Below are 24,030 nucleotides of genomic sequence, written 5' to 3' on the forward strand. Positions count from 1 at the left end.
CTCTGCTGCATCCACGGGGAGCACTCCCTCCCCCTCCCCCCTCCCCGCCTCCCCTTTAGGACCCCTCACTGTTCGCTACGCACCGGGGCACAGGCAGCGGCTTCCCCAATCTTAAATTGTAAAAACTCGCAACTTGGCAACCGCCTCGTCGCTCACGGCTCCCCTTCTTTCAGAAGAAAGGGCCCCCGTGCCGCCTCCTTTCCTGCTCTGGACCGTGGGGACTCTGGGATAAACTGGCCAGACCCCGTGCCCTGCAGGGGCGGCCGCTCGGGCGCGGCCACCCGCTCCCGGAGAAGCAGCGGGTCTTGGTGAGAGTGATCACGTGGGTTTTATTGGGTACACAGGGGCAACTGCATTGTCCTCTGACAATCTAATTCAGGGTCAATCATCTCTGACTTGGTTACCGTCTAAGCAGGGACCCGTTCCCTAACTTCCTGGACGTCCTCACTTGCCAAGGGTGGGGATGCCGGAGCCGGATCTCACCGGGGAATGAGCTCTGCTCTGAACACAGGCCCGCAGGGCCCCCCCCCCTGCCCCCAAGGCCCGCGGGACTGGAGGAGGGTTTGTTTCTCTGGCCAGATTCGGTCCCTTCTATCTGACCACCGCAGAAGTGGTTTCTGTCACAGGAGTTGGTGTCACGGGAGCCGCACGCCGGCCGGCCCGGCTGCGGGGGAGGGCCAGCAGCTCACTGACCCGGGGCTGGTGGTGGGTCAGGCCGGGGAGAGGCAGCCTGGCTTTTTGAGAACCGCACAGAAGCCGTCCGGGCAGTCCCAGTGGGGCCTGTGCTCCGCCGCACTGGACGGGTCCTAGTTCTGGGTGTTTACAGACAGCCGTCAGCCGGACGGGAGCCCGAGGAGGGAGCGCCACACGGACCCACTGAGCAGGCTCCGCCTCTTGCGTTACTCCTCCAAAGTGGAGGGTGGCAGGTCCTTCAGTTCCTCCTTCTCGGGGTGCACCTCTGACACCTTATTCTTCTTGGCGAAAATCTGGTTGATCTCCATGAACGTCTTGGCCTTGGTCTCAGGGATGATCAGGAACGTGTAGATGGTGGTGAGGAGGCAGATCCCAGCGAAGAGGATGAAGCTGTAGGCACCGAGGCCCTCCTGTGGGGTGGTGGGGGGGTGAGCCGGGCTCACTTTCTTGAAAAGGTCTCCCCTCTACCGCCCCAGGGTTGTGTGAGCCGGGGCCCCCGGGGTCACACTTACCTGAATGAAGGGGAAGAGCAAGCCCACGGCGAAGTTGGAGAGCCAGTGCACGCTGCCCCCCACCATGAAGGCCGGTGGCCGGGAGGACTGCAGGAAGATCTCGGTGATAAGCAGCGCGGGGATGGGACCTTGGGGGGCGAGAGGGACAGCTGAACTCCCTGGAGGCAGAGCAAGCCCACCAGGGGTGCTGGAGCCCCTGCTGTGTGCAAGGAGCCGAGGGGGAGGGGGCGGCACATCTCCGGGACTCCCTGTCTGTGCAGAAGCGGCGTGAGAAGGCCAAAGGCAAGAGTGACACCCTGTGATGTCCCTGAAAGGGGCCTGTGACCACCCGTGAGGCTCTCACGGCCAAGCCCAGCACAGCACGCTTCACTCAGCCCACAGGGACGGCTTGACCGCTCTCGCCCTGGCCATGCTCTGCCCAGCCCCCGCTGCCTCAGCAAGACGGGCCTTCCCCGAGCCCCTCCGAGGAGCCCAAGCCAGGAGTGTCTATGGCGGACGGCGCAGGGGGTTGGGGTGGGGGAGAATGGAAGCATAGAACCAGCCCCGGGGTACGTACTGGGCCCAAGGGCGTGTCCTATGACGTAGATGATGACGCAGGCGATGCTGAGGTAAGGCATCCAGGACACTGTGTCCTGTGGGGGAGAAACAGAGTGCGGTCACACCTGGCGAAGCAGAGACGACCTGGATGGGGAAGGGGAACGCCGGGAACCCAGCCTCCCAGAGGGCCAGTTCGCCGGCTGGCTCCCCCTGCAGCTGGCAGTGCCGCCTGGTGCCACTGGGAGATTGGCGGGAAGTGGGCTCCTGGGGGCGGGTCTGGGGGGCCGCGTGTGGTCCGCCTGGGCCCCACCCCCCTCACCTGCAGAGCCAGGGCGACCGTCAGCACGCAGCAGGCGGTGAAGCAGGTGGAGAAGCCGAGGAGGAGCAGGGATCTCCTTCCCAAAAGCTCCACCACAACCACCTGGAGGGGAAGAGGCCCCGGAAAGGGGGGGAGGTTCAGGAGCCCCACCGGGCCTGCCCCTGCCCGCAGGCCCCTTTGCTGGAAGCTCCTGGCCCGTCCCGCACCCCTCTTCTGAGGGGCAGCCATGAGGGGAGCCCATGTGTTGTGTGAGCCCCAGAATGGCCGGCGGGCCTCAGCACCGCTCAGTCCAGGGGTCCCATTTTCTCCTGCCACGTTAGGGCCCCGGCACGGGGAGCGGCTTCCGAGAAGCCAGAGAACCGCCCCACACAGGGGGGCCAGGGCTGCTCCCCCCCCCCCGCCCCGCCCAGAGGCGCTGTCGTCTGAGTAGGGCCCAGAGGCCGCACAGGAAGGAACCGGGAGCCGTGTCGCTGCCTCAGACCCGGGCTCCTTTCTCTGCCAGGACCTCCAGCCCTGAGACGCCCTCCGCCCTCGGCAGCCGCTGGGCGCCAGTCCCCGGGACACTTACGGCGCACATGGTTATCACCACGTTGACGGCCCCCGTGCCCGCCGTCACATACTGGACGTCATTCTCCTTCACCCCCGAGCTCCGGTAGATCTGGTCTGCGTAGTAGTAGATCTGGAAGGCAAGCCCAGAGTGAGAGGCTGGTGGGGCTGGCCCCGCCGCGGCCCGGACGCCGCCCGCTGCCCCCGGCTGCCCCCTACCGCGTTCACTCCCGACAGCTGCTGGCCGGCCATGAGGACGATGATGGAGATGACCTGCCACCGCAGGGACTTCAACCTGAACAGCTTTAGCACGGAGATGAAGCCCGCGGCCCTCTCGGCCTCGTCCTCCCGTCGGATCTCCTCCATCTCCGCGTCCACCTCGTCCCAGCCGCGCAGCCTCTGCAGTGCTGGGGGAAGGGGCCAGGGTGGGGGTTGGGGGGGTGCCTGAGTCTGGGCCGCTGCTCCCCCGGAGCAAAGACGCAGCGACGCTGGCCCTGGCCCTCCGCCCACGGGACAGCCTTACCTTTCCTGGCAGCTTGCTCGTTTTTCTTCTTAACCAGCAGGTATCTGGGGCTCTCGGGGAAGAAGGGCAGCAGCAGGAGCTGTATGACGGCCGGGATCCCGGTCACGGCGAGGAGGATGGGCCAGCCTGCAAGGACGCCAGTGTCCCCCATGAATGCGGCTGCAGCGCCACCTGCCACAGAGGCCCCCTACCCCAGCCAAGAGTCCTGCCCCTCCCTGCCCCCTGCCCCGGCCCCCACGGTGCCCAGCCGGCCGCACGGTCCTATCGCCCTGATCGGGGCTGCCACCCAGGCTCTGAGGGGGCAGGGCCTTGGTCTTCCTCATTCCCCACGTCCCCAGCCCCTAGGATGGTGCCTGACACACACACTTACAAAACAGACAGTGACTCGGGGCCAGTGCCCGCCTACCAGGTGGACAAATGAAAAACTCCGACACCCCCAAGTGCTGATGAGAATGTGGGCAAACGAGAAGTCTCCACACTCTGGTCGTGTGGATGTGTGGCATCTTTAGAGGACAGTCTGGCAGGAGCTGGGGGTGCCGGACACCCTCCCCGCTCTGACCCAGCAGTCCCGCCCAGGCACGTGCCCGGGCCACCGGGATGCCCGGGCTAGCACGCTCAGAGCAGCCCTGACTCTGGAGTAAAACCCGGAACAGGGCAGGAGCCGTGGTGGTAGAGGAGCTGTGTAAACTGTGGCGTGTTCACAACATGGAATTCTACACTGCAGCGCAAATGACGCAAGACGCCAAGGAGCCTGTCTTGCAAATGCGGCGCCGGGTGCCAGCAGCTACTCGGAGGGTCCCGCTGGGGAAAGTCCAGAAAGAGGAGACGAACTCTGTCTTTGCAAACGTGGTGAAACCGCAGGGCAAAGCGAGGAGGCGGCAATCACTAACATAAGCACGGCGGTGCCTTTGGGGGTCGGAAGGCCATGTCCCAGCGGCGCACCACGGGCTTCCGGGGGCTGGCTCGGTCCCAGCTCTGGATCTGGGTGGTGGTCACGCAGGTGGACGGTTTCTATGTGACCAAATGCACATCTATGTTTCACGCGTTCTTCCTTCTGATAGGCTTTGTCTCACGGTGGAAACATTTCCGTGAGTGAGTGGTTCCTTCCAGGAGCTATTAACGCCCTGACTCATCCCCCCCGACCCCCTCGGGCTTGCCGTCCAGGATGGCCACGGACATCTCTGTGCTGGTCGGCTCTTCACGTGTTACCCCACTTCTCCAGCCCAGCGATGTCTCGAGGCAGGGACCAGGCCCCACCCCATTTTGCATGTGCAAACGCCAAGGTCCTGAGGGTGCAGGCCCCTTGTCCCAGAGCAGTGATTTAGGAGCAAAACCAAGATTTGAGCTCAGGCATGTCGAACCCTGCGCCCCCTAAACCACGGGTGGTACAGACGTTCAGTCAAACTGAGGAGGTAGGTGGCTGCCTAAAAACCAGGGATTCACCGCTGTCTCTCATGAACTAGATTCCAGCCACTGAAATGGAAGCGAAATAAACGAAGAACACCCACAGTTTAGGCATCATCTGTGGCAAGTCATGCTTCCACCTCTGAGCCTCCCCCCAGCCCATAACTGCATTGCTCTTCATCAAGAAAAGGACTGCTATGCAATGTCAAGTTCAACTCCCGCCCTGCCCCAAGGCTGGACCATCTCTTCCTGATCTCAGCTGTGACCCTGGGCCTCGCTAGTCCTGGATCCTACTGCACCACCTTCATGGCAAATGTGCATTCACCTCCCACACGGGCCACCCCCGTCTGGCCTCTGGTCCCCACGCCCGCTCACCCCTACACCGAAACTCTTCTGAGACCTTGAACTACCAAGTCCAGACCCTGCGTTTCGGCCCTGACCCCCTGACTTTGCGCCGCGACCGCTGCTCCCTCTCTGAGGCTGTTCTCTTTGGGCCTGCCCCCTCTCCGCCTCCCTCTCTTGGTCCTTGAGCATCTGTTCTGCGCCAGGGGCTGTGCGGGGAAGTCCGAGATGAGTAACACCAGGCCCTGCCCTCTGTGACCCTGGTCGTGTCCGAGTCTCAGCAAGGACGGGGGGCGAAATGCGGCCCAGCACCACGTTTCCAGTGCCCGGAACGCACAAAGAACCATCACACGTTCACACCCCCTGCCCCTGCCCGGAGCCCACGCCTGCTCCCCGCGGGGACAGGCCCTCTCTGAGGCCCCTCCCACACACCGATGCCGGCGCGGTCGCTCTGGGCCCTGCTGCTTGTCCCCGCGCCATCACCAGGAGACAGGGACCTACCTCCTCCACCCTGGTCCCCGCTTCCTCCGAGGGGGGGCTACAAGGTGGGAAAGGGCGGTGATTAAACCTGGCCTAGGCCTGAGCTACCTGGCTTTGCGTCCAAATGAGACCTCGAACACATTACCCAATCTCTCCATGCCTCAGGCTGCGCATCTGCTAAATGGGTACAACGCCAGTGTGTACGTTGCTTGGGGGATTAATGGGCTGAGACAGAGGGTCTTGTGCCTGGCCCCCAACGAGCACTGAATACATTCTGACTGGTGTTATTGACGCTGATTTCCCTTTCAGAGGTTCGAGCCCCGACAGAGAGAAAGGGGAGGTCACACAAACACAATGACGGTTATGAGTTACTGTGCACCTACTATGTGCCAGTTCCTGGGCTCCTAGGAAGGGGGGTATGGCCCTGGAGACAGGGTCTGGGTGGCCCCGTGACTCCCCGCCTGGCCCACAGGGCTGGGTCACATGGAAGGGGACCACACGCAGCCCCCGGCAGTGGCACTGCCAAGAGGAGGCGCCTGGAGGCCGTCGGCACAGAGCCCGGGCCTGTCGTCACCGTGGCCCCGGCCCGTGTGTGGACAGACAGTCACCATCTGGCCCAGAGACAGTCAGACAACAGCGCTTCCTGCTCACACAGAGCCACCTCGTCAGCGTCCTAACAGGGACTGACAAATGTCAGACACTCCAGCCCCACCCACGTGTGGGGGCGTGGCCATGGGGGCGCCCAGGAGGACAGCCAGCTGGTTCCAGGGGAAAGCCTGCCTCCCAGGGACGTGCAGCCGGGCGGGGGGGGGGCGGGTGGGCTGGGGGCCCGCAGGTGAACCGAACCTACCGTCGACGTTTGCAAGGACAGACCGAAGGCCGAAGATCTGGGCCACGAGGATGCCGACGGTGATGAAGAGCTGGGGCACCACGCCCAGGGCCCCCCTCAGGTTCTTGGGGGCCAGCTCCCCTAAGTACATGGGGACAACGTTGGAAGACAGACCTGGGAGGAGGGAGAAATAAAGACGCGATCAGGACGCTGAGTCCGGCAGGGGCAGGCCGGGCCTGCAGATAGACTCATTCTCACTCAGCGAGCACATCCTTTGGGCTGAATCTTTCTCAAAACCGAACGGCCGAAGCAAGCAGACACCTCGGAGGAAAGAGAATGCAGTCCAACCAAGGAAGGTCATGGACAGGTGCCTTTGTGTCCCGACCGGTGTCACCTGGGGACACCTGGTTGCAGGCCTCCCCCACACACCGGATGGTCCGGGAGAAGGCATGCCTGGTGTGGTCCAGACACCCTCTGCTCTCTTGCTCCCTGGGGGGGTCTGCCGGTGAAAGGTCAAGGTCCCCCGCCCACCAGCTTCACCTTCTGAGACAGCGTATCACACAGTAAACTGGTGCATAGGCCCTGAAGCTGTATTCATCCTAAGCATTAGGAACTCTGTTGTGGAGTAACTGCTGGCCGGGATGCGTGCAACGCCCAAGCTGCTTCGGAATCCCCAGGATTTAAACGGACACTTTCCTAATCTTACTGGCATCGGACGCCTTTAGGAACAGGCGGAGTTAATTTCGCAGACTCCGAGTTTCGGTATGTACACTACCCCGTTGAATGAGCTCAGAGCCCGGCGAAAGGTGGAGAACCTCTGAGGAGGGTCAGGTGGGTCATTACTAGTCCAGGTGAGGCTCAGGAAGAGGCGGGGCCCGAGAGCCAGGCTCCGGCCAACGCCGGGGAGGAGAGGGCGTTGGGGGGAGTGGAGGGCGGAGCTGCTGGCAATGGAAGGGATCTGGTGACCCCGAGGAGGCAACCGCAGACCAGGTCGACAGGCTTTGCGATTCCGCCCAATGATGTTTCTGCTTAGTGTCTGAAAAGAGACATCGCCGTCCATCGCCACCGAGCCCTCCCGATTTTCAGAGCACGGAGGTGCCGTCTCTAGAGCAGCTCTTGGTTGTTTAGGGTGCCCTCGGGCCCAGCACCTGAAAGCCTGGGGGGTGGGGGGCTCCCCGGTCACCGCGCTCAGGCCCCGGTCGGTGGCCGAGTCCCAATGCCAGGGCCTTCCCACCCTGATGACGATGGGCACCGAAGAGTGAGACCCTGGGCAGCTCGTGAAGAGGTGGGACCCCCTTCCTGTGGGTGGAGGTCGATCTCTATTTTGTCTTAAAAATGACTCCGCGGGGTGACCCCCTCCAACCTGTGCTGGAACCGGGGTCAGAGAAAGTGGCCTGTGAAGTTCCAGGCACAGCAGCCGGGTTCTGGCCAAGGGGCTGCTCAGGAGCCGCCGGCCCGCTGGGGCCGCCGGAAGCCCCAAGTGGTGGTATTTCTCTCCCCCCCGTCTCGGTCAGAGAGGCTGCTTGCTTCCTTTGTCAGGGGCTAAGGAGCTTGGTCTTACACTTCCCCGACGTTCTCGGGGCGGGGGGGCTGGGAAAGGATTCACCACAGACAACGGATGCACCTGCACCTGCTGTGTCTCCCAGGCGTGGTCCGAGGGCTCAGGGCCTGCTCCTGACACCTCCCCAGGGGCTCTGCGAGATCAAAACCAACTCTCAGGACGGTCCTGAGATGTTCGCTGCGATCCCGCTCTCTCACCAGCACATTCAGTTCCGTCCCATAAGGTAGGTGTTCTGGGGGGGCGACGTGCCCCGTGGGATCGGAACCCGCAGGACACAGGAGCAGGTTTGAGAACGGGCTGTCCTTCGTGAGGCCAGACATTAAAGAACTAACTGTAAATCTGTAAAGCGACACCCACCTTCCTCGCACAATGTTTGCTTTAGAAAATACAGCTATTTTCATCAAGACATGTAATGGGCTTATGACTACTATTTAAAAAATTCTCAATTTCTTCATTCTAGGGAGGGTGGGGCGAGAGAGCGAGGCTGATTAGTGGCTCTACGTGCTCATGCTCTCATTGGTTGCTTCTTGTATGTGCCCTGACCGGGGATCGAACCCAAAACCTTAGCTTACGAGGACGACACTTCAACCAGCTGAGCTACTGGCCAGGGCGTATTATTGCTATTTGTAAAGGAGTTAATATATTTCTTTGTTGCAATTCCCAACACGGTGAAGACTGCTCAATAGACCCCACGTGAGCACGAGCTCCTGGGAGCCTGCAAACGCTGTGAGAGCATAAAGGGGTCCCGAGGCCCAAGAGGCTGAGCGCCGCAGATGAAGAGGAATGCAAACTTCCTTCGGCGCCGAGGCTGGGATTTTTAGCCGTGACCTGTCACCTACCGGAGCCGAAGGCTTCTCCTCTGGGAGACCCGACCCTGGCTACTGGGTGGCTACTGGGTGGCCAATGGGAAGGTGGCTGCCCCTGGGCCCTGCTGACCACTTCTAGGAATCATCTATTGCACGTAAGGCGGAGTCCCGGTAGGAAAGAGCAAAGTGTGTGGCGGGGGGGAGTGCCAGGTGCCCTCGGGGCTCAGGCCAGGATGGCAGGGGCCCGCCCCGCTGCCCCCTGGGAAAGGCAGCCACACGTGAGGTTTGCCAGGTGGTCACCGTTCTGGGCCTGAGATGACCTCTTCCCTCTTCAGGTGTCGTCTTCTCCCCGGCCCCGCGAGTCCTTGTCACTTCCCCCAACACCAGCCTCCTGCCCAGCTCCTCGGCCGTCAGTCCCCTCAGCCCAGAAGTCCGCTCACATCTGGCCAAATTGGCCAAGTGTCCCTACCCCACGTTTGGAAGGAGAAACTGAGTTATTTGGCAATGCCGGGGCCATGTGGAACAGATAAGTGAGGTACCCAGGGGGTAGTGTTTCCAGAGCACACACCCTTGGGTGCCTGCCGGCAGGTGCACGCCCCCCAAGGAGCGACACCCCCTAACCCTACACCTGGGCACCTCGCTCCCTTGAACGGCCTGGCAAATCCTGCCCACAGAAGAACGTGAACTTGACGGAGGGCCATGGCCAGGCTTCCCCGGCTCTCTGCAGTCTAAAGCAACTGGCGGGGGGCAGGGTGGGGGGTCCGAACCGCCCAAGGATGGAGAACAGCCTGGGGCAGCCCAGCTCTCCGCCAGGCTTGCCAGTCAGCTCCAGGGCTTGCCAGGGGAGAGGCCTCAGGCGGGCCCTCGCCCTGCTCAGCAGGTGGGCAGGGCGGGAATGAGGGAAAGGAGCCGCGAGCAGCCCTTGGCAAACTCTAAATGCCCCTGTGACAGTGGAGAGGTCGCTCTCATGAACTCCTTCCTGTTAGGGGGACCCACCTGCTGGGTTGTTCCTCAAGCGTTTTGGCCCACGGCCCCCGGCAAAAGCTACAGACGTACACTTCACACGGCAACTCGAGTCTCCCATACGCACACAGACGGGTAGCCGAAACCAAAGTTCCCAAAGACGACCCTTTCCCTTAGCGCACGTGGCACAGCCGACTACGCTATTTTACAGAAGAAGGTGCCCTCGCTGAGTAGCCGCCACCCCCCACTGTCTGGTCCCGACCGGCTGTTCGGAAAACACGGAGATAAAGGACGGGGCTGGAAAGACCCCCGCCCCCCCCAACCCCCGCCCCCAACCCCCGACACTGAGGTTCTGCCCGGCAGCCTGCCGGAGAGCGGCTTTCCCCACTGGAGACGTCGCGGGAAGACGTGCCCGCTGTCCGTACCCGGGACGGACGCGGGGGCTCGAGCGTCAGTCACTCGCGATGGCAGCTGAGGGACAGCCTGAGCGTCTGTGCCTCGGAGACCCCAGCCTGGTTCGGACCGCACCGCGGCGCCGTCCTCCCTGCCCGCGGCCGCTCTCCGCCCCGGCGCGGCGGCGGCGCTCACCTGCACAGATGCCCACCAGGAGTCGGGACACGATGATCATCTCAAAGGACTTCGCCACTTCGCTGCACCCCATCAGGATGGCGGGCACGATGGAGAAGATGTTGTTCAGCAGCAGCGTCCCTTTCCTGCGGGACAGAAGGGCGGCCGGCTTGGTCTAAGGGTCCACACGTCCCCGTAACAGACGCTCGGTGACGGCAGCGTGCAGGGTCCGGGGTCCGGGACGCGGCACGCGTCTGCTGCGGGGCGGGGCGCGAGCTGACAACCTGCAAACCCGGACTGGGTGGGACCATTAGAAGAGAGTGTGGGCCGGCCTCGAGGATCAGCACAGATGCAAACAAAAGTCCTCGATGAAACAGCAGCAGATGGAATTCTGCAGCACGTATACAAAGGTCTCTCAACGTTAAAATCACCCTATTAAAGATTACACTGCGGCCCTGGCTGGCTTAGCTCGGTGGACTGAGCTCCGGCTGCAAACCAAAGTGTCGCAGGTTCGATTCCCAGCCAGGGTACATGCCTGGGTTGCAGGCCATAACCCCCAGCAACCGCACATTGATGTTTCTCTCTCTCTCTCTCTATCTCCCTCCCTTCCCTCTCTAAAAATAAATCAATAAAATCTTAAAAAAAAAAAGAAAGAAAGAAATGTAGTTGATGTGCTGAGAAAGAAGAAAAAAAAGATTACACTTCGGAAAAACGTAAGATTATCAATTGAGGCTACAAAAGAAGTCAATAAAATCTGATCTCCATTGTGATTTAAAAAAAAAAAAACAAGCTTAACAAATTATAAATAGAACTTACAGAAGCTGATGAAGGTGACACCCCCTAAACCCTGCGATAACCCCAAAGCAGTGCCAGGCAGAATCTTTCTTTCAGGGGTTTTGATAAACTGACTTAAAAATTGACACAGAAGTGTAAAAGAACATGAACAAGATAAATGTGAAACAGCTGACTTTTCACATGGAAAACAGTGAGCTTTTTTCTCATCTCCCACTGTGTACAAAGTTAAAATTCCAGATCTGTCTGGGAAAAGCAAAACCGTTAAATTATTTTTTTAAAGATTTTATTTATTTATTTTTAGAGAGGGGATGGAGGGAGAAAGAGAGAGAGAGAATCAATGTGTGGTTGCCTCTCACATGGCCCCCACTGTGGACCTGGCCTGCAACCCAGGCATGTGCCCGGACTGGGAATCGAACCTGTGATGCTTTGGTTCACAGCTCGCACTCAGTCCTCTGAGCTACACCAGCCAGGGCAAATTACTTCTTAAATTATAGATACTATGCTCATGACTCCAGGCAGGGAAGCCTGTCTGATGACACAAAAAGCAAAAACTATAAATTAGAGTTGAAACTGACCCCTGGAACAGTACAAATTTGACATAAAAAAAGATACCATTATACATACGATTAAAAAAACAGGCAAAGACTGAGATGTTTGCCCGCTGACCCCCACCCCCCCAGGACAGGACAGGGGGGTGCTGATTTGCATGCATGCGTTCCCCAAGGTGGGATTCCCCACCCCCTTCCCCGCTGTGTGACCTCTTTGTGGTTACACTGTCTCTCTCGGATCTCAGAGCCTTGGGGCCTCATTTCCTGTTGGGGCTTTTGTGAGGGTCAGGGACCCATCAACACAGGTTAGCTGCTGCTGCTGCTGCTGCAGTTGTGTTTCGTCATTGTCGCTTTACCAGAACCAAGGTCTCTCCTCTTTGTCCGTCTTTGGAAGAGTCACACACCAGACGACAGGGCCGGGAGGCACGTCCCAGGTGTTTTGAACTCTGCCTCCTAAACCAACACAGACTAATGCCTTGGTTCTTTCACCTTGAGACTAAGTCACATGCAGAACTGGGTCCGGGTTAAATTCCTGTGGACGTTCCAACATGGCTGGGGTCACCAGGCACCACCCTGTGACACCCTGGGGTGCCAGGGGCACTCCCACTGTGAGCTCAGTGAACGTCAAGGGCAGAGCTTACATCCATGACCCTCATTCTAGAAGCACTGGACATTCTCCATTCGATTCCAGAAAAGGTCCTTACGTCATCCCACTCCCCCGTGTCAATTCGATGGGCGTGAGAGACCAGGCTTGTTATAAACAGCATTCAGGAGCCCCTCTCCTCGCCCTGACTGGTGTGGCTCCATGGGTTGGATGTTGTCCCGAAAAGCTAAAGGTTGCCGGTTCGATTCCTTGTCCTGGCATTTGCCTGGGTTAAGGGGCCAGGTCCCTGGTTGGGGGTGTGCGAGAAGCAACTGATTGGTGTTTCTCACATTGACGATTCTCTCTTTCTCCCTTCCTTCCCCTCTCTCTAAAATAAGTAAGTAAGTAAATAAATAATCTTAAAAAAATAGAACTCCTCCCTTCAGCCTGTCTGAGACTGGGAACACACAGCCTCTGGTCTGGGGTCCAGGCTCCCAAGGTCCTCCTGAGAAGTCGGTATGGGGGGGCCAGGCCGGCCCCAGCCAGACCTGCAGGACCCTTCCCCTTGAGCGAAGAGCTTGCGGCTCAGCCCACAAGTGGAGCGAGCAGTTTCTTGTTCAGCTGTCTGCTTGGGAATGTGACAAATGTGATTTCATCATTTATGGTCTTTCTTAACGATTTGGAAGTGATTTGTAAGGGCCGGATCTTTGAAGCACTCTGCCCTTCCTGTGTCCACCCCAGGGCCTGGGACCTGCCACCTACCCTTCTAGCCCAAAGGCCTAGCCTAGTCCCCGAACCCTTGGTCAAGTTCTGGTCTTAAGACCGCACTGGAACACAATTCATGTCGGCGGTATCGCCTAGTGTTACAGGAAGGATTCCCGCTGCCGGCCTCTGGTTAAACTCTGACGGGGTCTACACGGGGCGCAGAATTTGCGGAGTCGAACCTTCACGTTCCCTTACCTGCCGAGTTTGTTCACCAAGGGGCCGACCAGGAGGGACCCGATCAGGCCTCCGAACGGGAACATGGACACAGAGATGGACCACAGGAGGGTCAAGGAAAAGTCGCTCAGGTACTCACTGCTTCTGTCATAGTAGGTCTCGTTATAGAATTCTTTCATGAACTGCAGAACAGAGCAAAACAGAACACCCAAATGGCGCGACCTGGTTTTGAAGAAAGAGCCACATGCGTTGTTGTCGGGCCGCCCTGGGACAGCCTGGGCACTCGGACAGCCAGGGCGCTTGGACACCCAGGTCAAGTGGAAGAACGTGGTAGTGGCGGCAGTTAGCCACCAGGGGGCGCCCCGGGGAAGGTCGTGAGGCCTCTGGTAGGCACCCTGCCAGGATGTGCAGAACACCGGAGGGGACTGACTCCCATCTTCCCATCTGTGGGGTGACCCCTGCCCCCTGGGTTCCTCCATACATTGTGAGATGGTAGCAGATTAGGGCCCACCCTCTGTGTGTCTGGCCAGGACCTGGTTCATCCCCATGACCCTGTGCCTGCCAGTCCCCTGGGGCCCGCTCTGTGTCTCGTGGGTGTTCCCATCCCTTTGCTCGAGCACCCGTGGTGTGCCCTCCATGTGCGCCCTCCCACCCTGGCGGCCGCCCCCTGGGGCCCCGGCTGCTCCAAACCCACCTCCCTGTTTCCTGGGGACCGAGCCTCACTCGCCACAGCGACCTACCTCCGCAGGGGAGTTGATGGCGGCCACATTGTACCCGTACTGGAAGGACGACCCGAAGGCAGCGATCAGCGTGGCCAGGGCGAGCACGAGCGTCAGCCGCTGCACGGGGAGAGACACGGCTCAGTCGGGAGGCAGAGGGCCCCACTCACGGCACCGTCCCGTGGAAGACGGCGTGGAACCTGAAGACCTTCGTGGGCTCCCTATCTCACAACCTGCCCTCTACACCCCACCCCACTCCCCGCCCCCCGGGCTGAGGACAGGCTTTCTCAAGGGCAGTGCTGGGAAGGACAGTTCTGTCACGGAGGCAGGGGCTGGCCTGTAAGCCCCTCCCCTATTCTAGGAATAACTCCTCCCCTCCCTGTGACAACCCAAACGTCTCCAGACGTTGCTAAATGTCCCCCACCTTCCCAGGAAGGAAGGGTCCCCCAGTGCTGAGAACCGCTGGGCCAGAAAGACACAGGGCAACCTGCTCTAACGCCCCATCCAGCGTCTGCATTGCTCCGGCTGGGTTTGCTTGCCGACTGCGGCGAATGCTCGCGAGCTCCCCCCCGAAACACCGACAGACGCCCCTCAAAATCAAAGAGGGGGAACGCAAGCCATTTGAGTTATTTCAGGCCACTGATGACCTCCCTAGCCTCGGACTCGCACTGTAACAGGCAGAAGGCACCGTGAGAAACGGTTTAAGTATAGACTCCTGGAGACCCTTGACCGCTACGCATTCTGTGATAATATTCCTCCCCTTCCTTCGACACATCAGGAAAATGAGCATTCACTTAAAACAATCCCTCCTGACAAGTGGGAGAAAAATAAAAGTGGAAATAGTTTTGCTTTTAGAATCTACAGATCTCATTTTGAATTTGCCCACTGCCGTCTTCTAGCTTAATTTCTACGATCTTCAGTTTCCTCCTCTTTCAGATGGGGGGTCGTGGCTGGTGTGGCTCAGTGGACTGAGTGCCGGCCTGAGAACCCAAAGGTCCCGAGTTCAATTCCTAGTCAGGGCACATGCCTGGGTTACAGGCCAGGTCACCAGTTGGGGGTGTGCAAGAAGCAACCAATCGATGACACGCAACCTATCCATGTATCTCCTGCACACTGACGTTTCTCTCCCTCTCTTTCTCCCTCCCTTTCCCTCTCTCTAAACATAAATAAATTAAATATTAAAGATGGGGTGATAACAACCCCCAGAGTTATTACAAGGACGAATTATAGAAGCCTCCAGCTGTAGAGAGAACCCGCTGACCAGGCTGGGCCTGGACCCGAGGGTCGGAGCCCACCATTCCAGCACCTTCATTCACGGACACCCTGCCCCATGGGGCACGTGCCCCTCTGGGGGCACACTGGGGTGCTCCCGTCTTCCTGTGGGCAGTGTCCCGTGCAGTCTAAAGAGGACCACTTGAGAGAGGCCAGGAGTGGGACCGGCAGAGGGACGAGTCACTCCTGCCTCGTTGTGATGCCCTGAGAGTACCAACGAGTTCGTGGGCCTCCGCAGGGCAGGGCAGGCCTGTGTGGGGAGGCCCTGGCTCTCCTTCACTGCCGGACGGTTTGCAGTCGGCTAACCCAACAGGAAGCTTCCAGAGAGAAAGACAAAGCAGGGGGCTTGGGTGTCCGGTCCTCAGCCCCCACCACCCTCTGGGACCAGCATGGGGAGAGGGTGAGTGGCAGTGGCAGGCAGCTGACAGTGCCCGGGAGGGAAGGCGGGGCCCAGGGCAGTCACCACACCGCTCCCTGTTGCCTGAACGCAGAAGGCACGTCCACGCCCCTGCACACACCCACACACACCCCACCGGAGGTGTAGGGCGGGTGGGGCGCTCCTCCCTCGTGTGGGTGGTTGAACTCTCTAAGGCCCGTAACAGGAAGTGTTAACAAGGGTGTGGACTACATCGGAACCCTCAGGCATTCTGGTAGGAGGAGAGTGAGATGAGGCAGCCACTTTGGGAAGGCCTGGCAGGTCCTCCCAAGACTGAACCTAGTGCAAACATATGACTCAGCAGTTGGCTCCTGGGCACACGCCCAGGAGAAATGAAAACACGTTCACACACATCTGAACATGCATGCCGTAGCAGCAGTGTTCATAGGAGCCCGAAGCGGGGACAACCCACACGGCCAGGAACTGATGAATGGAAGAACAAGCACGGCCTGTCCACCCCAGGGAACACTGTCTGGCCGAGAAAAGGGGTGCAGCGCTGGCACGCGCTACAAAGTGGATGAGATTTGAGGACCCGGTGGGGGACAGAGGCCGGTCTGCCTGCTGTCAGATCCGTCTGCGGGGACTGCTCCGGGCAGGCGAACCAGGCGCGGAGGGCCGGCCGGTGGTTGCCCACGGGCGGGGGAGAAGAGGACGGGCGTGGGGAAGTGGGAAGCGACGGAAAGTGAGGTCAGATGGTTGAGGGGTGATAAACATGGTCTAGACGTGACTGCAGTGGCGGTTGCGCCATTCTGTGAGTATTCGCTGAATCGCATGCTTGATGAAACAGTGAATTCTATGTTATCGTCTCCGTAAAGGTACTGCATACAAAAAGGCATGTAAAAGAAAGCCAGGGTTAAGCTTTCTTTTTTTCGTTTCTCGTTTTTCTTTCCCTTCTTATGCTTTTTGGATTTGGGAGAAAGCAGGAGCGACATCCCTCATGCCCCAGGTAAAGCGGCCCCCTGTCTTCCCAACACTGAGGGCACTGAGACCCTGGGGAAGCGGCCATCCTCGGGGCTGACACCCCCCTCCCCACCCCGCTTCCACCACCATGGAGACTCTCTCAGTACAGGGCTCCTCCTCGTAGTCAGGAATTTCCAGGCAGAACGCAGAGATCCCTCCCTGGAGGAGTGAGTTTTATCTGCACTTTGTCACTTTATCCCGCTGGGGGACCCCACGCTTTACACACAGACGTTGCCTTCTGAGTGCAGAGCGGGGAGAGGAGAGAGAGAGAGGCACCCCATCTCGGGGCTGGAGGGGCCCTGTCTTGTCGCTGTGGGCCGGGGTGGGGGCCGGCCGGCTGAGGCCCGAGAACACGGGATCGAGTCCCGGCTCTCCTGCTGCCGCCTGGGTGGCCTTGGGCCGGGCGCTGAACTTCCCTATGTCTTGGTTCCTCCAACCTGGAAAGTGGGGACGCCGACACTCCCTTCCTCACGGGACTGATGTGAAGAAGACATAAGTCCATGCCCTGGCTGGTGTGGTTCAGTTGGCCAGAACATCATCCCGTACACCAGAAGGTCTCGGATTCCATTCCCAGTCAGAGCACCCGCCTAGGTTGCGGGTTCGATCCCCGTTGGGGCACGTGTGGGAGGCAAACAATGGATGTTTCTCTCTCACATCTGTGCTTCTCCCCCCACACCCCCCCCACTCTCTTCTCCTCTCTCTCTAAAATCAATAAGCATGCCTTCACGTGAGGATTTAAAAAAAAAAAAAAAAGAAGAAGAAATGAGTTCCTATACAGGGGTGGGCAAAAGTAGGTTTACAGTTGTTCATACGGAGAAAGGCACGCAGGTCATGACCATTACCGCTGATTTATTTGATCAAAAGGACGTCACAGTGGCGCCGTGCCCTTAGGCACGGGCTCACACGTGCCCAGGTCACTGGCCTTCCTTGTTTACACACTCTTTGGTCCATTCACTGTACTCAAGCACACTTTGGCACAGAGTTCTTTATTGTCACCAATAAACCCACGGCTGCCACCCCTGTGTTTAAAACTTGGAGAGCCACATCCGGCCTGGGGTCAGTCACCCACGGGTCTGCAGGAAGGACACAGAGGCAAAGGCACTTGCTCGATGACACTGAACTAGTGGGTGGCAAGGGCACACCACCACCACAACAAAAAAAAACCACCACACACTTTCATTTCCAAAGCGTTTTGACATTTGTATTCCAATCCCTTTAAGAGCCTCTTTCCTGGAGGAAAGGCCTGGGTGTGTCCTGGACAGATGCTTTTCTCTTTATACATGAGGGACACACAGGCCACTGAGGCCCGGGTCACACAGTCCCCAGGGGGCAGAGAGCGGGCCTGGCCCGGCCGGAGCAGCCCCCAGGCAGCCCAGCCCTGCCCCCTGCAGCCTTCGCCAGCCCTTTTTCTTCTCCTCGGCTCCCAGATCTCCCCCGGGGTTCGCTTAATGATTCCCAGACTCCTACAGCCAGTCACCAGTGGGGTTGTTCTGTTCCATGTCTCCCAGGAAACCAAGGGGCAGGCCTGCCTGCAGGACACCTCAGGGGAGGCCTGCGTTGGGCTGGGCGCTGCAGGCTCCCTCCCCTGGAGAATCCAGGGGGCAGGTAGCTGTGGTCGGCCCCTACCTTTTGCATGTGCCTGTTTTAACCCTTCCTTTTAAAAACGGACTGCTCATTTGCAGGTACCACCACATGGGGGCATTTCCATTTTCCTGCAGTCACCAGGGCACAGCTGTGGGGGGACATTGCTGTTTGAAGAGGGGGCACTGACCAGATCAGGGCCTCCCCAGACGGAACCCCCACGAAGCCCCTAAATGCATGTTACCCCCTGGCCCCTTTTCTATAAAACAGAGGGGCTGACGCTGGACTTGACCAACACTGCCTCAGTAGCTGTGAAAATCAAAGGCGATGGTCCAGGTGGAGCGCTCAGTCGCCCTGAAGCAGTGAAGAGCGCCACCGGCAGCCAGGGAGGGGCGGCCAGGGAGGCGGCCGAACACCGCGCAGCACACGGGCCAGCCCCACAGCAAAGGGTTACCCGGCCCAAACACTGACAGTGCCCGCTCCGAAGGATACTCAGAAAGTAAGGCCACTGACGGGGGACTCACCGCCTGGCATGTAATTGACATGCATGATCTCATTTAACTGTTCCGGCAGCCCCATGAAATGGCATGGTTATTATACCCATTTTATAGATGAGAAAGCTGAGGCCGCAGAACCGTTAATACCTTGCCCAAGTTCCCACATTCCGAACAGGATGGAGCAGGGATGACTTCCAGGTACCTCTACCTCCCAAACCTGCTCCTAATCTATGAGCTACAGCGCATGTTCTGAAGGTGCCTATGGCACGGGCCTCACACCCGTGACTGAATAAAGAATGCTTTGCACAGATGTGTGCCGCTCCTCCCATAGACACGAACGGACGCTGTTGTGATGAGTAAGATACAAACTGCTGAAAAGTGTCAATGATCCCTATTATCTTTCCGTCTTTATGCACTTTCCTCAATCCAGGGACTCTAAAGGTGTATCAGCAGGTCCAGAAACATCTTTTGTCTCCAAAAAAGAGCGAATCTGATCATCTAGGAGGTGGGGAATCGCTGCTACAGATGTGACTCACATGCAGATCTCGCAACATCTTTTCTGAGTTTACATTCTTGCTGGCTGAGCTATGTTACTCGCTAAAAAGTTTGGTTTAAAACGTCTGAAGCCAACGTCGAAACAAAGGGGTAAAAAAACCCCACCTCACGGGTCGGGTCTGCTGCTGGCTTTGGAAGCCCTGCACCCCAAGTCCTTTCGGTGAAGGAAGTGTGGACCAGCGACCCCTCGAGTCCCTTCAGTTTGACTACGGGCCCTGGTCAGGGCTGTCCCGGCAGAACGGTTCCCACAGAAGCTCTCTGGGCAAATGCGTGGAAGTGTCTGCTTCTCTAGTCCCCGCCGGAGCCCAGCTGCTGGGCAGGCCACGAGGGGCAGGCCACCCGAAACGGGAGCTCCTGGGAAGTCCCCCTAGCAATGCTGCGCAAGCCCGGAGTGGGCTGCTCCCCGCCCCTCCCCGGGGCCCCACTCACCCCTTCCTTCTTGATCTCAGGCTCTTGCTCCATCCTTGCGCTGGGAAGACGTGCCGCCGGCTTCCTCCCCGCCAAAATAACGAACGCGCTGAACGGAGACAGAAGATATCCGGCCTGCACTTTGGCCCCGCCAAGCAGTGGCCAATAGCACTTTTATAGCCAGTCTAAGGCGGAATAACCCTTTCGGGCGCCTGGAGATCTGTCATCCTGTCACTTCTTCTAAATATCCAGGGTTCGGCTCTGCAGGCGGCCCCTCCCCGAGCCCCCACGCAGACCGCAGGCCCAGGGCCTTCCTGACCTGCCACAGCCCGAGCTATTTCCTCACTGCAGACGCCTCCGCTGTCAGCCCCCTGCTGGCTGATGGGAGGGGTTATTTCTGTCACAAACACGTGGAAAGCAACAGCTGCCACACAGGGGTGGGTGATACGGGGGCAAGAGAAGGTCACTAGGAAGGCGCCCCTGTAGGGAGCCTGCAGCCAAGTCTCTCTACGGGGCACTCAGCGTTTGCCCAAATGACCACACAGCACGTTCTCGGCAAGATTCTTATTTTGTCTTCTTGAGAAACTCACTGTGGTCTAGAGGGGGCATTTTCTGTGTAGTCATCACTATTGAAAGAACAGCAGATATGTCCAATTTCTTTATATGTTGGGCAAGGAGAGTGAGTCACAGTTTCCAGCCTGCGTGCGCTACGCATGGCTGGGCCACCGCCAGCCCCCAAGCGGGACGTGCTAGGTCAAACGTCCAAAGTCCAGAGCAAAGTCCCCCAAGGCCTGCAGACTTTCATCTTTATGGGACATACCCCCTGTTTTATTTGTTGAGACACCAATCCAGCTAATTGAGCCATTTCTTCCCCTCCTTCCCCTTGAAATGAACAGTTACCGTATTTTGCTGTGTATAATGCACTTTTTTTTTTTTGCCCACAGTTCTGAGGGGGAAACTAGGGTGTGCGTTATACACAGGTATAATGATTACATACTATCAGTATAACGATGGGTCTAATAAGCCCGTGTATAATGTGCACAGAAAGTCTTGGGTGCGCGTTAAACACGACAAAATACGGGACCTGGGAGTCAGGCGCTGTTCCTGGCCTCAGCAGCAAAGTTGCGAACTGTGGGCCGGCTCCCCTGCACGGGGGACTGTGAAGAAGGTGACAGTGTCATAGCCCGTGTGTGGCGGGGGGGGGGGGGGGGGGGGCGGGGGGGGATCCCTATGACCCTATTCTAAAGGGAGGACCCATCAGCCATAAAACCATGATTTCCAGCTTAAGTTTGGGAAGACCAGTGGTGTCCCATTATTTCAAAGAATCCCGAAAAATTCTCCAAAGAAAATGCACTTTAGTTGGGAGGAGGGGGTATCCGCTACTGGGGAGGGAGGAGAAGGGTATATGTACAGGTGATGCAAACAAAAACAAGTGTCACAAGTTTGCAAACGTCAGGCCGGGAGGAAATCAGAGGACCCAGTTCTTGGCCCGGATCTTCCACTCCCTTCCCCGCGCAGCTTTGGGCCAGCGGGGACCGGATCACCGAGGGGTGATGGCGGACGCCGACACTTCCCACCCCTGCCTCGACCTCCCCAGCTGGAGACCAATCCCACAGGGGACTGTGGAGAGGCAGGGGCCGCAGTACCTGGCTCCTGCCGATCAGCGCAGGCTTGGCTGTGTCGTCACCAACGCCTCAGGGGTGGCGGGGAAGCCGCGCGAGGCGGCGCGGAGGGCACAGCGTAGGAGGCGGGGCCCCGGCGGAGGCCGATGGGCCGCGGCGATGCTGTGCGGGGTAGGACTGCCACTCATCCTCTCCTGGCCTGTCTGTGGGTCCTTCTGCCCCCAGGGCTGGACCCCGGGGCCTCCACTTTCGCCCCAGGGCGCCATTAGGCTTGGCCATTAGGTCTGTAGGCCCCGAGAGCACCCGGGGGGCTCCAGAGAGGCCTGGAATTGTTGTGAATGGGCCCAGAGGCTCGGGGACTGTCTCTAGGAGGTCCCCTGTGTCCCCTGCCAGGTCCTTCCCAGCCCCTGACCGGACACAGCAGCCTCTGGTGCTCCAGCAGCCATCAGGAAGGCCAGGCGGTTCTTGGGCTTAAGCTCCCTGGGGGTCGGGGCGGGGGGCGGGGCCCGCTGCTCGGAGGCGGGGCCTGTCCCTACCTGGACCTGCAGGCTGCTGCCTCAGGCTGGTGGTCTGCGGCGTGTGGTCCAGGTTCGCCCCCTGCACGTGGTCTTTTTCGTTTTCCGAACGTGCACGTTTATTACCCGCCGGAGCTGAACACTGAGTCCCGCCTCCCGGGCCGCACCCTCCCCGCCGGAGCTGAACACTGGGTCCCGCCTGCCAGGCCTTGCCCTCCCCGCCCAGCCCTGTCTCCATCGAGTCTGGGCTGGAAGGGAACGTGCCAACAGAAGCCTATTTTTGCCTTGGGGCCTCAAATGACGGTGATAAACGGCAGTGATTATCCAGGGACTGTTTGTCTCATTGCAGATAGCAGGCCGAGGCGTGTCCCAGGGACGCGAATCAAAATGTCCGAGAAGCGGATCTGTGTGTTGACGCTGCCTCGGAAGAAGCGCCTTTGGAGTCCAGGGAAAGTGGGCAGGTGCAGGGTCTCGCCCCCCCCCGTACAGGCGGGCCGTCCTGCCTTCCCCACTTGGACCCACTGCAGGGAAGCGGCATCGGATTCGGTCCTGCGGGGAGGAGAGGGCCCAGGGTCCGGGGCCCAAGGCCCTCTCCCTCCGGGCGCCAAGAGTGAGACCCTCCACCATTCTCGCAGTGGAGCCAGAATCCGCGCTCACCAAGGATTCCCGCACGAGGATTTGGGTCCCAGCCCTCCATTCCCAGGACGTTTTTGCTGTGTATTACTAGTAATGGTTGTGTTACAAAATGTAAATATGCAGGCCACGCAGCGTGAGAGGGCTTGCCGGAGTCTGCAAACAGTGCTTATTCTGGGATGGGAGATGGCGGACGACTTGAATCCTCGCCCGGGGTTTACACTGAGACTCACTGAGCCCCCTGCTGGACTGGAGGGGGCAGGGCAGGTGCAAAAAAAGTCAAAGCAGCCTTGGCCTCACGCAACTTAGGTTCTGAGGAAACAGAATCTGGTCCAAGAAACACATCAGTGAATGTATAGCCATAAAAGGGCTCTGAAGACCGGGATCTGGGGGGCGGGGTGCTCGTCAGGAAAGGCTTCCTCAAAACAACCAGCTTGAGCTGAGATGGGAGGGGAGGATGAAAAGAGCCAACCCAGGCACAGGGTGGGGGGGATGGGGCGGTGGAGAGAGAGCCTCCCCGGTGGGAGGCCAAGGCCCTGTGGTTGAAGAGGGTGTGGTGCCACCAAGAAATTGTAACACGTAGCCCCGGCTGGCAGTGGCTCAGTGGACCGAGTGCCAGAGTGCGAAGCAAAGGGTTGCCAGTTCAATTCCCAGTCAGGACACATGCCTGGGTTTCGGGCCAGGTCCCCAGTTGGGGGCACCCAAGAGGCAACCACACATTGGTGTTTTCTCTACCTCTCTTTCTCCTTCCCTTCTTCTCTCTCTAAAAATAAATAAATAAAATCTTAAAAAAAGAAAGACTTTGTAAAGTCAGTGGGTCTCAGGAGCACAGAAGAGAAGAAGAGGGAGGAGTGGAGGGGGAAGGCGGCCGGTGAGCTGGGCAGGCCCAACTGCGTTCAGTCCTTGTAGGCCGTGGTAAGGAACTTGGTTTTTGTTCCAGGAGCGGAGAGAAGGCACCGAGAGTTTTGGAGGGCAGTCAGAGCTGTGTTTTTAAAGGGGACCAGCAGGGATGGGGACGAGGGCGGGGAGCGGTAGTGCGTTGCTGAGGAACGGGCGGGAGAGGAAGGTGAGGTGGGCAAGCAGGCTGCACGAGGTGAGAGGGTGCCGTTGAGACGCAGGATGCAAAGTCAGTGAAACTCGGTGATTGACAAGGGGATGGGGAGGGGCGATAAGAGCATTTCTGTACTACTGCTGGAATAAAACAACAAATAAAAACGATCTTTTTGAAAATGAAACTTTGCGGAATTAAAAAAAAATAACTTTATATAAGAAAATTTGACCAGAAGGTAAAATGTTGAGTTAGCACCTGGAAAACCCTTGGTGGTTCTGAGAGCAGACCATGGTACCAGAACTTCTGGGCATAGGTGGTCTCACCTCCACTTGGGAATGTTCTGGAATTTTAAAGTTTTGCCACGGGCTTCTTTTGTAGGCTGCTGTGGCAGCCCACCCGCACATCCATGCGCTCTGTCCCTCTTCAGTAGTAATGGGCTGAGGCAGAGCCTGTAGCTGCCCACAGTAAAGACTGTGTTTCCCCATCATTGCCCCTGACCTTGGATGGACAGATGACGTAATTCTGTCTAACGCAACATCTGCAAAGGCATCATGTGGTGGCTTCCAGGAACCTTGTTCTCTCCACTGTCTTTCTCCATCCTGCTGCTGGAAATGAGGGTGCCCCCAGAGGGAACCGTGAGGTTGAGGCCACCCGAGCAATGAGATGGGAGGAGCCTGGGTGGAGCCTGGGTGGGGCCTGAGTGGAGTGCTGTCCCAGCCTTGGACCCCTGCCTGAACTGAACGTGAGGGGCATACTCTCCCATTTAATTTTCTGTCACATGCAGCTGAGCCTAGCTGTCACCGATAGACCCCTCAAACATTGGCCTGAAAGTCT

General features: G+C 58.7%; 1 protein-coding gene and 1 long non-coding RNA gene across 4 annotated transcripts; one reads left to right on the forward strand and one right to left on the reverse strand.

Annotated features, from left to right (window-relative positions):
• Positions 1 to 305: 305 nt before the first annotated feature.
• SLC2A5 (solute carrier family 2 member 5) lies at positions 306 to 19,806 on the reverse strand. 3 transcript variants are annotated; one of them, XM_036025266.1, is made up of 13 exons: positions 19,397 to 19,806; positions 13,688 to 13,786; positions 12,969 to 13,129; positions 10,104 to 10,228; positions 6,214 to 6,359; positions 5,998 to 6,002; positions 3,131 to 3,258; positions 2,827 to 3,014; positions 2,630 to 2,740; positions 2,062 to 2,163; positions 1,762 to 1,837; positions 1,206 to 1,333; positions 306 to 1,103 (listed from the first exon to the last, which is right to left on the reverse strand). In XM_036025266.1, the coding sequence occupies exons 1-13, from the start codon at positions 19,427 to 19,429 to the stop codon at positions 900 to 902; spliced, it is 1,506 nt and encodes a 501-aa protein (XP_035881159.1). In that variant the 5' UTR covers positions 19,430 to 19,806; the 3' UTR covers positions 306 to 899. The 3 variants fall into 3 exon arrangements, with proteins under 3 accessions (XP_035881159.1, XP_035881158.1, XP_028369012.1); XM_036025265.1 differs by lacking the exon at positions 5,998 to 6,002 and adding an exon at positions 4,180 to 4,184 and having other exon boundaries at positions 19,397 to 19,805; XM_028513211.2 differs by lacking the exon at positions 5,998 to 6,002 and having other exon boundaries at positions 3,131 to 3,256; positions 6,207 to 6,359.
• On the forward strand, positions 5,493 to 23,138 carry LOC118500500. Its single transcript, XR_004903050.1, has 3 exons — positions 5,493 to 5,748; positions 19,191 to 19,194; positions 23,128 to 23,138. It is a non-coding gene; the product is annotated as an uncharacterized LOC118500500 (long non-coding RNA).
• The last annotated feature ends 892 nt before the right edge of the window (positions 23,139 to 24,030 follow it).

This window comes from Phyllostomus discolor, chromosome 5, assembly GCF_004126475.2.
Source record: "Phyllostomus discolor isolate MPI-MPIP mPhyDis1 chromosome 5, mPhyDis1.pri.v3, whole genome shotgun sequence".
NCBI classification, from domain to species: domain Eukaryota; kingdom Metazoa; phylum Chordata; class Mammalia; order Chiroptera; family Phyllostomidae; genus Phyllostomus; species Phyllostomus discolor.

What these genes read in the sequence shown, in the direction of transcription:
- SLC2A5 (XM_036025266.1), bottom strand. Translation starts at nt 19,429, where the DNA reads ATGGAGCAAGAGCCTGAGATCAAGAAGGAAGGG. An exon ending in CCTGGTGGGCATCTGTGCAG is followed by an intron (nt 6,360 to 10,103) that starts GTGAGCGCCGCC and finishes CCCTCCTCCCAG; the next exon opens with GTCTGTCTTCCAACGTTGTC. An exon ending in CGAGCAAGCTGCCAGGAAAG is followed by an intron (nt 3,015 to 3,130) that starts GTAAGGCTGTCC and finishes CCCTTCCCCCAG; the next exon opens with CACTGCAGAGGCTGCGCGGC.